The sequence below is a fragment of the Pezoporus occidentalis genome, unplaced genomic scaffold, assembly GCF_034315485.1.
Source record: "Pezoporus occidentalis ecotype Australia unplaced genomic scaffold, CSIRO_AGI_Poc_V1 ctg114, whole genome shotgun sequence".
In the NCBI taxonomy this organism is placed as follows: domain Eukaryota; kingdom Metazoa; phylum Chordata; class Aves; order Psittaciformes; family Psittacidae; genus Pezoporus; species Pezoporus occidentalis.
This window is the reverse complement of record NW_026912929.1, coordinates 2,596,657-2,610,766: the sequence shown is the minus strand read 5'-3', so window position 1 is coordinate 2,610,766 and position 14,110 is coordinate 2,596,657. Positions and strand designations below refer to the sequence as shown.

Here is a 14,110-nt window from a genome sequence, read left to right as displayed (position 1 = left end):
ACAACCAGGAAAGTAACTGGGGTTTGGTTTGCCTTTCTTTCTCTTTCTATTGGGTTTTACTAATGTGTTTCAAGCCCCATCATAGTTGTGCCATGCAGCCAAGATGCTACAGACCTTGGGATGGGCTGAGATGAGGCAGCTCATACATATATATTTATGTGTGTGTATACACACGCACACACACACATATATATACACACATGTATATACACACACACACATATATATACACACACACATATACACACACGTATATATTGTGTATATATATATATATATATACACCCCCCCCCCCCAAATATGTATCTATATATATTTAAGGACAAGAAAACCCCAAACCAACAACCCCACAACAAAAAATAGGTTTAATGGGAGAAATGAACTACTCAAAGACCAGGAAAAAAGCATCCAAATGCGCAGCAGGTTTATAAAGTAAAGTTTTATTTTCAGTTATAAGGTGATTACAAACTCATCTAAAAAAGCAAAGATGACTTAAAAATATCCATATACATTTTATTTATCTAAAAAGCAAAAACAGAAACTGCAAAATACAAACATTTACCATATACACAAAGGCTGGGGGGGGATGTTTAGGATTAAATTACACTCCAGGATTGGTTTGTGTTTTTTTTTTTTCCAAATACAAATATTCCATTTTGGAACACACACAGAAAAAAAGAAAAAAAAAAGGTTTTAAAATGTTTTAAAAATATTTTTAAGGTTTTTTTATTAAAAAAAGTTCAATTACATTTTGGAGGAGGCCGTTGTTGCCGTGGCCTTCTCGCTGTATGTGCTACTCATCACGTTACTGTAGTCACAGTTGCTAGGAATTGAAATAGGAAAGAAATACACCACTGGTTTATTGTAGCCAAATACATCAAACATGATGGACCACCTCTTACAATGTGAAGTCCCTGGCAATATCATCAGGTAACAATCACAACATTACACTGGGATAAAAACAACAGCCTATTGAACAACGAGCACTTCAGAACAGTACTGGGATGCTGCGGCACTGAGAGACCATCACTGGCTTCCAGGACAGGAGCAGATGACACACTCAACTTGCCCCCTCAGGTTTCTATGTCTTATTTTCAGTCTCTCAACAGGATTTTGCCACTGTTCTCTTTTTTTTTTTTAATTATTATTATTATTTTTTTCTCTTATATATTGGAAAAAAAAAGAAATCTTTAAACATCTCAACTGCAGAAGCAGATTCAGAAACAATATGTATCGTGCCAACATGTACTACGCTACAGGACCGAAGCCTTCCCCACATATGCACGCACACAAAACTCTTAGCACAATCAAGTTTCACTTAACTGTGTCCCCCCCCCCCCATTTGTGACTCTTAAGCTGAGCCCTGGTTTCCCTGTGTTGTAAATGGGGAAGTGAGCACCACAGTCCCACTTCGCAGCCCATGAGGAGGAAGCCTCCCACAAATGGCCCCTTTCTCTCTTGTCTCTAATTTACTTTACTCCTAAAGCTGTGAAGCTCCTGGCGATTAATTTCTGACACTTTACTAATTGATTGTTTCCAATTAGCCACAGCAGTGGTACAAAAAGGCTCTGCCCTTCAATACCAGCAATACCTGCAGGGTCACGCTCTTTTCCAGTTGCAGACCTCATCACTGAGGATTCCCACCTCTGATGGATAGAGATGGTGGAATGGGCTGATTTATTAATGGTTTCAACCTGCAAAATGCTGAGCTTGCCTCTTTCTTTGTGGTCAAATGGTCTCTTAAGCTTTTTCCGCTCTGGTTTTAGGACATGGGTAAACTGAAATCACCAATTCACACTGACAACTGGAAAAGCAACACAAAAAGTTATTTTTTTACTGTTTTTGAACAGAAATTCAGCTCTTTAATTATTATTAGTTCTCTTTTTGAAGTGGAGAAGCATTGTCCATGTCCAGGTTTATTTTGGGCTGCCAGAAAAGAGCCATGATCCGGTGGGGATGCAAGGTTGGAATTGGGCAGTTTTCCAGCTGGGACTGGGGCTGGTTATGCTCAAGTCTTTCCTGAGCAAGCTTTCCTATAAAGTCAAATTGACCATTGATACCAATAGCAAATCTTTGTGACCAAAGCATGGAGCTCAGGGGCCCTCTTTTGCACTAGTTGATGTTTTTTTAGGTGGCAAGTGTTACCAAATCACCTGAATGCTTGCTTTCTTAAGCTTATCTTTGACTACAGGAAATAAAACAAGCTACTGGAGAGTCTGACAGGTCCTGACCTTTACTCATGCAAATACACAAATACACAACTACACATCAATCCTAACCACAAGGCTTTGGATGCTGAGGTTGGAGAAAACAAGTCCAGGGCAGCTGCCTGATCCCACACCACATCCAGCCTCCCACACCAGGAGCCACGTGGCGCTTACAAGGAGCCAGGAACATGTTCACATTCAACCTTAAGGCTCCCTTGGAGGGGCACAGTCCAGGATTTAGTCACTACTTTCCGTCTTCCACAACCTCCAATTTAGGAAAGGCCGTTTGGACACCCTGGCAGGTTGGCTTTTTTCAGGCAAGTGGTGCCTAAACCTCAATCCTCATCCTAAACAGCTCCACAAGACTTAAACACACAATCTATAGCCTAAAAATAGCAGCAGTGTCCCCACTTGTGTGCATGCATACGAGGGTGGAAGAATTCATCTATTAATCTACTTAAACCACAGATTTATTTTCTCTTTACTGAAAGTGAGCAACTTCCATTGAATCTCCTTGGAAACGATGCCAGGGTCATCTTTCTTCCAAGTGTACGCGAGCTGCTGAACTAACTTGTCCACTCCATTCAATGCACAGCTTATTTAACATTTTATATACATTAAGCCTCCATGAGTGATCCGGCAGGGACCACGAGACGTGGAAGCTAAACATCAGTTAGTCAAAAACGTTCAGATCCTTCTCCCACGGATGGAGGTTTGCCATTGACGCAACACGCGGGAGCTGTGAACCCAAGTGTGACAAGCATGACCTCAACGAAACTGTATGAAGTCTCCTGAGCAAATAAAAACAGACTGAAAGAGGAGACTTGTAAAAGGCCTATTGAATGGAAATGTCCATGTGTCTTCAGATCTACTGCATGCTGAGACAGAGAAGAGGAACCAGGAGTATCTGCAGTTGAGAAAGGAGGATGCACGCAGGACTGAAAATCACTGCAGAAGATGCTATCCTGATGGTGACATTAAAGGCTCTGCTGGTGGTTGTTGTTTTTTTTTTTGTGTTACAGCAACTGTAAGGCTGCGTCCTTTTTGTTTTCCCCTTTCCTCTTTACCTCCTCTCCACAAGAACAGCAGCGAAAATCAGCTTTGCTGAGCCTCTTCAGCAGACCATTCCCAACATCCCTCCACTCCAGGAGCTGCGCTGCTGCTGCAGGGTGACCGCCAGCATTGTTCTAGATGGCCAATACAGCTCCTAGGCTTTTGTGTTTTCATTTACAGCACAAGAACAAATCCATTGTGGACCTACTATCTCACACTTTAAAGAGGACTTATCTAAGTGTGTGGATCTGTTTGGACCAGATGAAAAGGAAAGCTATGGATGAGGAGGGAAATGAGAACAGTAGCAACAATAAAAACCAGTTCTACTTATGAAACCATACTGCTTAAATACCGAAATACAAACTACTGGTAAAGTCCCTTACAATAGATGCTCATTCAGTAAGATCATAACTAGTGACAGGTGAACTGAAAACATTTGGAGAATTGAGAAAAGTAAGAAACAGCTTGCAGAATCCGGTGGGATAGACATTCCCCTTTACATTTCTACTGTCTCTGGATTTTAGTTCAGCTGGAAATAAACACTGCTGAAACTGCTGTTTTCAAGCCCAGAAGAACCCATGAATACAAAGGTACATTATGAAAAGGTGTGGGGTTTTCCTCTTGGTTCAGTCTGGTTTTAAACTCAGGGAGCTGGTTCTAAAGATCTCATGCTAAAGGTGCATTAACTCCCTGGCTCGAAACCAGTTCATCTGTGACTAGTCATGACGTTTTAATATAGAGTTCCTCATTTACAGAAAACAGGTAAAATAGGTCTCAAGTGTTTAAACAAATAAAATGGGGGGGGGGGAATCAGTGTTGTTTGCAGTCAGAAATAGGTAGAAAACACAGACTTTGTAAAAAAAGTGTTTTTTAATAAATTTGGCAGTGGATCATGTTGCAATGCAAATTTATCACCAAGAAAAGCTCAGAAATCTGATCAAAGTGTTAGGAAAACCACCAAAACTGTAAAAATGTGAGTGTGCTCATCGGAACTCAACCCCCAGAGAAAACAATTAGAATTAACTATATTACTGTCGGAGGGAAGAGGGGAGAGGGGAGCTGTTTTCCAGAAACCATCATTTCTTAGCTCTTTGTGAGTCCCAGCCCTCCTCTGCATCCTAAGGAGCACAGCAGGGCTGGAGATGGTGACACAGAGAATGCTTTAATGAGGTTGTTGCATCCGTGCGAGACGTTTTCACTTGGTACATGGAAGCGACGGATTTGAATGGCACAGTTTCTACCCAAAGGGGGCTGGGTTCTGGTACTTGTACTTTGAAAGGTGTAGTATTAGCCCTCTGGTTCCTCAAGCAAAGACACAATGCATCAAGCATCTCCACAATGTGGAGATGGCCAAACACCACCTCCACTCTCTGGAGATGTCTTGGATGTAGCCAAACCATTTTCTTTTCCAAACTAAAGCTCATCTTAGGTCTATAGCATGAAAGTGATGTGCAAACTGTATCTCAAACGCAGCTGTATGACAACATATATATAAAATAAAGTAAGAATAAAAATCAAGCATCAGTGTTTCATCTGCACTCACAGAAACCATTAAGTTAAAACCCCTTAACACAGTACTCCCTTTTCACCCAGGCAAGCGTGCCTGTTTACTGCAGACACTAACTGTAACTCAAAAATGAGGGTCCAAGCTGAAGCCCACTAAGAAAGTTATGTTTGATTACATTTCCTTGGCTTTGATGGTTTAAGGCTATTAGAAAACACCCCAAATTACCTCTATGCATGGTGTATGCTTTATTTTGGACACAAAGTGACACCCACTACCTCACAGAATTCCTCCAGTGACTTTTGGATGGCTCTTGCCACTGGCCCATCAGGTGCCATGAGATGTTCGCCATCTCCAGCTATGGAAATGTTTCATTTATAACTCTCACCATACAACTACCAGAAAAAGAAACCAAAAGCAATTCTGCCACGGCTGGGTTTGCTGCTGCAACTCGGCTATCTGACGGAAAAACGTGTACAAGTTCAAACTAGCAAGGTTTTGAAAGGTACGGATGCAGCCACTTTTGTTTTTACATTAGTTTGGTCCATCTCTTAAGTTTTAAATCACCCCTTTTCTGAGAAAAGAAAACCAACAAGCTCACCGAGGAGTGTTTGTGCTGCTGCGGCCGGTTAGCCCATGGGACAAGAAGAAATGAATGAACTGCTGTGTAGGAATGTGAAGAACTGGATATGTTCAGTTTAAATGACAAACTCTGCCCCCACAGACTAAGCTGGCAGCAGAATAAGAAGCCACAAACTCTGCTTTTCTCAAGCAGTTCCACTAAATAGCTTTGGAAAGCCTAACTGTGGTATCATAAGAAAAAAACCCTTCTCCCTCTATGAGAATGCCCACAAGAAAAGGCTGAGTTTTGCCAGAGAACCTGTTCCCAGCACAACCTGATCAAGTTTAAAGAGAAAAAAAACCCATCCCCCCAAAAAACTAACCCCAAAAAAGGCTTTTGCCCACACTTTGGCCATTCTTCATGGAGTAATTCCCCATGGAAACATCCAGCTGGCCCACACAAAGTAGAACCCCCATTCCTACACTCCTTGTAGTGGTTTCTCTTCACTCCACAGTCTAACCTGGAACAGTACAAAATTCCTTCTGACCAAAGACAAAATATTTCAGTGTTACATGTTCCCTTTGCTTAAACTTAAAACCCTGAAAGCCCTGTTTCTTCAGCAGGTAAGATTCATAAACCTCATAAATACGTCTACCACCCCCACCCCTCAAAAATGTCATACAAATCATGGTTTAACCCAATGATGGGCAAGGATTCTGGGGGCCCTAGGTCCACTGCTGCTATTTAGTAACATAGGACAAGGGACTTTTAGTCCTTTTGTCTGTTCCCCCAACAGTAACAACCCACCCCATATAAATAAAGCAAATCCTGGTTCCCACACTTGGCAAAGCATTTTTGAGATACATGGATGAAAAGCACCTGTTTGCTGAGTGATATTATTATCTTCATTACTATTATTATTATCAACTCTGTCACTGGTTACACCCGGTGTAGGTGAGTGGCTCTGTTCCTCCTATTGGGTTTGACTTGGTTTGTGTTCACCTTTGGACAGTCAGAGTCCAGAAGGGATTCTTTCCTTTTCCTGCCCAAAATCAAAGTCCACAAGGGAACATCTGAAGCACCCAGAGGGCAGCTGCTTCAAACCCTCCTGGTTTGCAGAATTCAGGTTTACACCAGTGCCACCACACTAAAAACATGCTTTGGTAGAGACTCAGGAGCAAATACCTCTGAGCATACAGCATCAGGAGCAACCTCCCCGCTCTCGCACAAACTGCAGGCATTTCGCTTAAGTAAATCAAAACCCCCAAACCTAAACAAAATAAAGATAAAAATCAAAGAATGAACCATGCTAAATCCTGCAAACGCCTTCCTAAAGTCCCCTTCTCATCTATGTGACAGGGTCCCAATGCCGTGCTTGGGAGGGACAGCCCTAAGGCTTTTCACCCCCAACTTCTCTGCCTCCCTTGCAAACTCTCTGCTCCAGTTGCCCGGCTCTATCTTTACTCAAGGACTGTGCTAAATGCAACATTCCCTAGTGTCCCCTGAAGCCTGTCGTTTACCACAGTTGAACCAGAGGGTGGCAATACTACACCTTTACAAATCCTCTTCAAACAAACAGCATTAGTTTTGTTTAAGTACATCTCTCAACAGAGCTCCTTTTGCGTGTTCTGTAGGTTACCCTGCTCCCAACCATACCAGCACCTAAAATTGCTTTCTGAGACTTGAATGTATTGCTGGCAAGACAATCGATTCAAGTGGTAAGGTGTATAGTATTTTGAGATAAAGATATATATGTTTAAAAAAACCCAATACTAGTAAATTCCTGTAATATGTCTAGTCTGATATGAAAGCTCTCCCTCTACAGAGAGGCATCTGCTGTGATTACCTTACAAAACCTTAAAAAAAAAACAAAACAAAACCACACACAAAAAATAACTTTCTCTGTGAGAAATAAAAATAAATCCTAGTGCAAATATAAAGCTCTGTAAACCTGGTCCTATAAGAATCTATGGTTAGTAAACGGCAGTTAAAGCAGGTTTCTCCTCTCACAGAGAGAGCTCACATCATGGTTTCCACAATGATATGAGTTGGCTTGATCAATCCGCCATTCGAAGTTCCATTGGGGCAGAATGGGGTGGCACTCTCTGTTTCTTTGGACCACCGATTCACCTCCTTGGGGGCTGCCACCGCTTTTATCCTCTGCAAGAAAGGGAGAAAAGCCAAGGTGAGAAGACCGAAGGGGGCCCCTATGTCTCCATGGGCAGGATGGAGTACGTGGCAATCCAAGGCTGGGGATGGTGACTGTTGGAGATGTGCATTTCATTAGGGTTGGAAGGGACTGCTCGAGCTCATCTAGTCCAGACCATATACTGAATGGCTCCACAAGGACCATGGGACCCACACTAAGGAGCACTGCATTCAACTTGTCAGCTGCAGAGCTTGACTTGAGGCAGGCAAGTGAGACAAGAAAGGGTATTCATAGCGTTATTCAGCATCCTGCACACTGGGCTGCAGCTGCTGCTCAGATGCACTGGTGCTTTCTCCATCCTCATTTAGAAACAGCTCTGCCTTTTAGCCCAGCCATTCGTTGCCAAGTGGCAACTTCTTTCCTTCATCTCACTTCAAAAAGGAAGAACTAAATGGCATCTGACCAGTGTTTACTTTCTTTTCCTAACGCAGTCTTTGAGGAGTGTTTTGGCTACTTTTAGACTTGTCTCTCAATAGATGGTGACAATGTAGGCAGGAAAATAAACACTCAGGCTCTGGCCAGAGCTGAAAAAGACCATTAACACTTGGAGGAAAACAAACGCAAGTGTTTGTGCTCTGGGAAATGTTGGAGGTTTTCAATTCTGTTCTTTTTTCCCTAACCCAAAGTGTCCCACTTTCTCCTCCAAGAATACCCTGGGCTGCATTTAAGACCATCTCATTAGGCAAAAACAAAACTAATCTGAAACCTTAAAAGAGAATTGTTCCGCTTCCTGCTTGCGCAGCGTACAAAAACTTTCCACTGGCAGAAAACCAAGCCGGGGGAACCCATACCGAGCTCTGCTGCCACAGGTAAATGATAGCCTGCAAAGCCAAACCCCAGAGAATCTGCACTGTCACGCCTGGATCCCACATGAAGTTTTCCAAAGCTCAGAGCAATCTGGATCCAGTGGTTTGATTTGATTCATCAGGAATCAAAATAAGCAATTAAAAAGGCTCAAAAGTGAAGCCCATTGGCAGGAGAGTTTGACTTTGATTCAGACCCCCCAGAGCAAAGGCCATGCCTGAGAGTCACACAGTCACCAGAGGGATCTGAATTCCCCTGAGATTCAATGAGCTCTTACACAGCCAGGTTTGACCCAGGTCTGCCTCTTGTTTTCTCAGTGTTTTTCAGGATGGTGCTTCCTTGTCCCTGAGGGCTGCAGACAAGAGAGCTGGCACTCGGAAACACCCCAGTGCTCCAACGCTTGTCTGCACGTGGAGGCAATGATCTGCCAGCTGGAAACGGCAGAAGGACGCAAGTAACATTGCTGGGGGTTTGTCTGAGGACAGAAGGCTTCATGTTTGTTCTGTCTCTACTGTGCCCAAAGGACAGGAGATCTTTAACAGTCTTATTTGCACTCACTGCAGAGAGCCAACTTTGCCCTACCTGGACAAGGTGGCAGTTTTCCAAGCATTGTGCTCATTTTCTATACAACACAGCAAGTTAAAGCTCCCTTTCTCCTCAGGACAGACAACCGGCTCCTCTTACCTCAATGAGCGACCCGTCTGACTGTATGATGCGGATGACCATCACCATAGGGATGCAGATCATGGAGGAAAGGGCAAGAACCCAGCCCAGGCCAATTGCCCAGTCTGGGTACGTGTAGACCTTGTTGTAGGTCAGTGGTTTGTACTTGGCCAAAGAAAAGATAAAGCACCCCTGTGGATGAGAAAGGAAAATGAAGTGAGGCTCAAAAAATGCTGAAAGCAGTAGGATTCTGGTGCTACCACTGGCCCTAAAGAAGAGGGGCAGTGAAAGGCAGAGCTGACGGGTACCATATGTGTTTTAAACCAGTGGGGGAATTACTCTTACATTTGAATTATTGAAAGAGCATCTGCATCTGCTTACACCATCTGCTGCTTGACAACGGAGTGTGAAGCGATGGTGCTGAACAGCTGCAGTACTGCCTGTTCATTTTCAGGGCTCAAATATTTGCTGTACATTGCAAGGAGCTTACCAGGATGTTCTTCCCAGTCAATGAAATACTTCAAGCTGCCTCAGACTCCTCAAGTCCTTTTGTTAAAACGGCCTTGAGGACCTATCACTTAAAGTAGGGACTGCTCTTTGGAGAGTGAATTCTCTGTGTCAGGAACGTAATACTTTGCCAATCCTAAGAAACACCCACTTCAATGTAGGCAAGTGCAATTTGAGCAGGCACAGGAGAGAGCTGTCACGTTAACAGCTAACATCTGAGAACCCAGCATCACCTCTCTTTGCAAATTGGTCTCTGAATGCAACAGCCTTCACTTGAAAGAGAAGCAGTAGGAGGTGGCTCAGAGCTGGCACGAGGAAGATGTGAAAGAGCACAGGTCAGTACTCACCACACAAAGAACTGGTGTGATCACAATCCAGCTCCATTTCATCCAGGGACCAGGTCTGTATCCAATCATGTCCTCAATGGCATCATAAATATTATCAGCGCCTGTAATGGGTAGTGAGTGCATTTATCAGAGTTGAGCACAGAAAATCCGTGTAAAGATTGCAGAATTACAGCTGCTTTCCTACACTCCTCTCAAGGTGTGTTTAAAGGGAATGCAGATGTCAGATCAAATGCTTCCCACGACTGGGAAGTTCAAGATGGTTTTCTCCTTGAGAAGGTTGGGGGGCTATCTCATCCTACACTCCCTATTATTTGATGCAGGAGTGCAATGATAATCCCTCCTGCCCCCATCACACCCCGAATTCCTCTCCTCAGCCTCTCATTGAACTTGCCAAAGGAATCACCATGAGAAGGAGATGACAGCAAACAGTACACCTTGCTTCTGCAGAGATCTGACTGATTGAAAAGGAAGGCTTTGTTTGTTCTCCTGGTCTAAGGAGATGAGTACATGAAGAATAAGGGAAATGACCAGCCCTAAGCAGCAAATATCATCTGATCATTTCCCAGCTACCGTCACACACAAGCTACTGTACCCTGGTTCTCAGCATCACCTAAAAATAATGGGACAGAACACACGTTTCTGTCACCTTTCTGTCTGTGTTTTCTATGTGGTTGGCTTTCCCCTTGCAGCTCTGAAGGAAAGTCTCTGAGAGACAGAGATTTTCACAGCTGGCCACACTTTCAACTCTCATCTCTCAACACATGCAAACGCTTAATTGCGCCTTTATTAATTAGCAATGGAAAAATACACCATTTTTGTGTGGAAAAACACTGGAGGCTGGCTTCATCCCAGATGCAAATTTGCCTCCAAGAGGTCAGCATTAGTTTATATAAATGGCATGTGTCTGTTGCTGGGAAGAAGATTCAGGGGTGGCTGATGATTAAATGTTTGGCTAGCAAAGCTGTCCCTGACTCACCAAAAGGTATCAGATGAAAGGATCCTCACTTACCATAAACCCAGGCTACAGCAATACATTCAAAGAATGCAACCCACAAAAGGCATACACCACTAGCTGCATAGTAGTCAAAGAGTTGAAAAACATACATGCCACCCTGTAAAAGAGAGACGCAGTGGATTAGGATCCAACAGGGAATAAAAATGAATAATCCAGGCCCAGCTCCCAGGAACATCAACCAACCTATCTGAATGATTGCTGTCTAACAAGAAGAAATATCAAGCAAGTAGGTAAGGTAAATATTTGGGATTACCTTCCCCAGGGAATAGGCATGTTTACTACAGGAAGTATTCCAAACAAGATGACGACTAAACAGAACTAAGCCACTTAGTACTAATCTACTGAGACACTTAAATCTTTCCTTCTTAAAAGTATTTCTGGATGGGCATTTATAGAAGCAGATGATGTCAGGAATTAATAGGTCGCCTCCTACCATTAACGCCTCCAAAATACTAAAACTGGAAGTCAATTCATCAGGAGGGTCTGCATTTATTCACTGAGTGAAGGACTTCCTTCATGGGAATCATTCATATATATATACACACTTTTACTTGGAAAAACCCTGTCTCTTAGGCACCTCGACAGGTCCTGGTTTAAATCCCACAGCTGTGCTTCTCCAGTTGCTTTTCCAAGCTAGCTTGGGTTTTATTTTGGAGATAAACATCACAAGAGTGCAGCCATTGGAACATGCTCCCATCTTGTTTATACTAGAATAAATCCAGTGGTATTTAATTGATTCAAAGCTGTGTACCTAAGATAAAAATCTCTTTCCCTGCATGCACTGGATGGATTCTTACTCTGCTCTGCGGAAGGTTCTCAATGCGTTTCATCCTTTAGAGCCAGATGTTAACATTCATACTTGTGTTGATTAGGACCTGAGATCAGATTGAATTGAATGAGATTTCATGTCTCTCTTCTGTCTGAAAAGGGGAGTATCTATAGCTCCCTTTCAAAAGGCTTTCAGATCTAGGGATGAAAGGTGCTCTGTACATCTAAAGAGCACCTCTGAGGGGCTAATTCTGTGCAGTCTCATTTATAGCTAAAATTGGTCAGAAAACTGGTTATAGAGGAAGGGAGTGCTACTTACCTCAGTCACCATAGTTAGTCCCAGAAGATAGCTAAGGAAACATACTATAGCGATGAAGATTTCCCGTCGGTAACCCTTCCTTAGGAAGGATGGGTGCAGATCAACTAATGACGTGATCTGTCCTTCAACTTCAACAAACTAAAGGGGGAAAACAGCAACAAAGAAACGTGACTTCAAAATCACCCACCATGCGTTTATCTGGGCTTATACCTGTACAAGGACTCCACAGCAACACCCTAACTGCACATGGTGGGCAAAAAGCTGCTCTGAATAAAGAAAGCAGAAGCCATTCCTTTGTAACCCAGAGGTTGAAGCGTGGGGGTAGTTTTCAGGTTGGAACAAGCTTTCAGAACTGTTCTTCATTTCCTAGCAGCCTTCTGAACTACCAAAGGGGCTCTGTACATGCAAGCCACAAGGAGAAAGGAAGTTAATTTGATGACAGGAAGGCATTTATGTGGCTTTTATGTTGTAGCTGTTCCAGATAAACACGAGATGCATGCTAGAGAAGAGGCAGAGAGAAAACACTCCAAAAAGCCTAAGCTAGCAGAGTAACTCCCAGCTTCTTTTGCTGTGCCAGAAAACCTCACAGGTACTACTTAGGTTAATTCCACAATTGGATGTAATTCTACTCTTGGGTTTGTGAGTGAAAATGCAGCTAAGGGAAAGCAAACTTTGATGTGAAATAGCAGCACTTCTTGACTGAACTTGTCTTTCCTGAACCTGTGAGCAGAGTACCTCTGACTGAGGCTCTGGGGGACTTCTGCAGCAATAATGGAGCTGTTCATACGCTCCTCACACATCAATCTAGTGACCTATTTGCACATGTGAACCAAAAATGAAGCCTCTGAATACATGAGCTAAAAAAATCTCGCTTTACCTAGCTTCGATATAAAGTGTGTTTGCACTTACTTGCCATTGGAAAGCTACACATCGGATGTGTAACCTGAGTTAACCAAATAACCCAAACTGGATTTGAATGAGAGTTTCAAGTTAATTGAAAACCAGATGCATTTCACCCATGGAGAAAAGGGACGCCTGAACTCCCCACACAAATCCAAAGAAAGGATCCTGCAGCTGATCTGCGCTTTCAAAAAGGACCAAGTTCACCAAAGACATGAGGATACCATGGAGAACTGAGGCTACCTCTGTAGGAATGACCTTCCCTTTCATTGGATACATCTTATAACTAAGGGGTTATCATGGGGAGTCTATCAAATAGCATGACTTCAAGGAAAGCTGTTTTCCTACCAAGTATCTAGACTGCTCTTACAGTGCCCTGTAGCAGCTCTACCCTCTTTGACCTCTTTGACAGACTGTCCTGCAAAAAACCCCACCACATTCTGTTGCCTCCTGTCTCCTTCCTTTGACTGCTATAGACCTGGTTTTCTTTTTCAGTGCAACCCTTTCCTTTGAGCTGATTTGATCTTCAGCTGCTCCGGCATTTCAGAAACCTGCTTGACTGCACTCCAAAAACCCCAGCAGGGTGGAGGAGGGAAATTAAGCGCTCCAATTAGTTTTAATCATTCCACGCAGTGAGGAGCTCTTTAAAATTAGCAGCCAGCTTTCCATTTACATGAGCACAGGGTGGGTGAACCACGGCATCGGGCACTTGTACAGTTACTGTGGAGTGATTGAAAGTTGCTTGCTGGAGTTCCAGTATTAAGCCCTAAAGAGCAATTTAGGGCAAATGGAATACAAAAAACGGAAGAGATGAAGTACACAGCAACTGGGTAAAAGTTCATTTACAGATCTCACCTCATCCAAGACAGCATTTAGGCTAAATGAACATTTCATCCTTTTATCTTAGTGACTCTCCATGTGAGTGCAGGAAGCTGCCTGTTGCCCTGAAAACTTGGGCAGTTTTGAATCTGTAGTTACTGCATAATCCCTGCTCACCCATGTTTCCTTGTAAGTGGACTATCTAGAAATGATTTACAGGTTCTTTGGCAGGATTTAGTCCAATGTTCCTATAAGCAACTACTGGGAAGAATAATCTCACTTCTTGAAGTGAACTTTTTGCTTTCTTCACACTCACTAATTAAGAGCAACGTGCGCTATATAATTAGTACAGCTGGAACCTGAGATGCTTTCTGGCCTGTTGGGAGGTATGGAATGCCTGCTGTTGATGTGGAAGTCAGCAGGATCCCACATT

At 43.1% G+C, this 14,110-nt stretch overlaps 1 protein-coding gene across 12 annotated transcripts in view; it reads right to left on the bottom strand.

Moving 5' to 3' along the window:
- Positions 1 to 422: 422 nt before the first annotated feature.
- The window catches only part of SLC6A6 (solute carrier family 6 member 6), a 114,293-nt gene continuing 100,605 nt past the window's right edge, over positions 423 to 14,110 (bottom strand). For 11 of the 12 annotated variants that reach the window (XM_062637040.1, XM_062637062.1, XM_062637098.1 and 8 more), the window contains 5 exons: positions 11,959 to 12,096; positions 10,866 to 10,968; positions 9,857 to 9,957; positions 9,024 to 9,194; positions 423 to 7,486 (listed from right to left, as the gene is read on the bottom strand). In XM_062637040.1, the coding sequence (XP_062493024.1) occupies positions 7,346 to 7,486; positions 9,024 to 9,194; positions 9,857 to 9,957; positions 10,866 to 10,968; positions 11,959 to 12,096 (654 nt within the window). In that variant the 3' untranslated portion in view covers positions 423 to 7,345. The remainder of the gene's footprint in view (positions 7,487 to 9,023; positions 9,195 to 9,856; positions 9,958 to 10,865; positions 10,969 to 11,958; positions 12,097 to 14,110) is intronic. The other variant, XM_062637122.1, reaches the window with a different exon arrangement.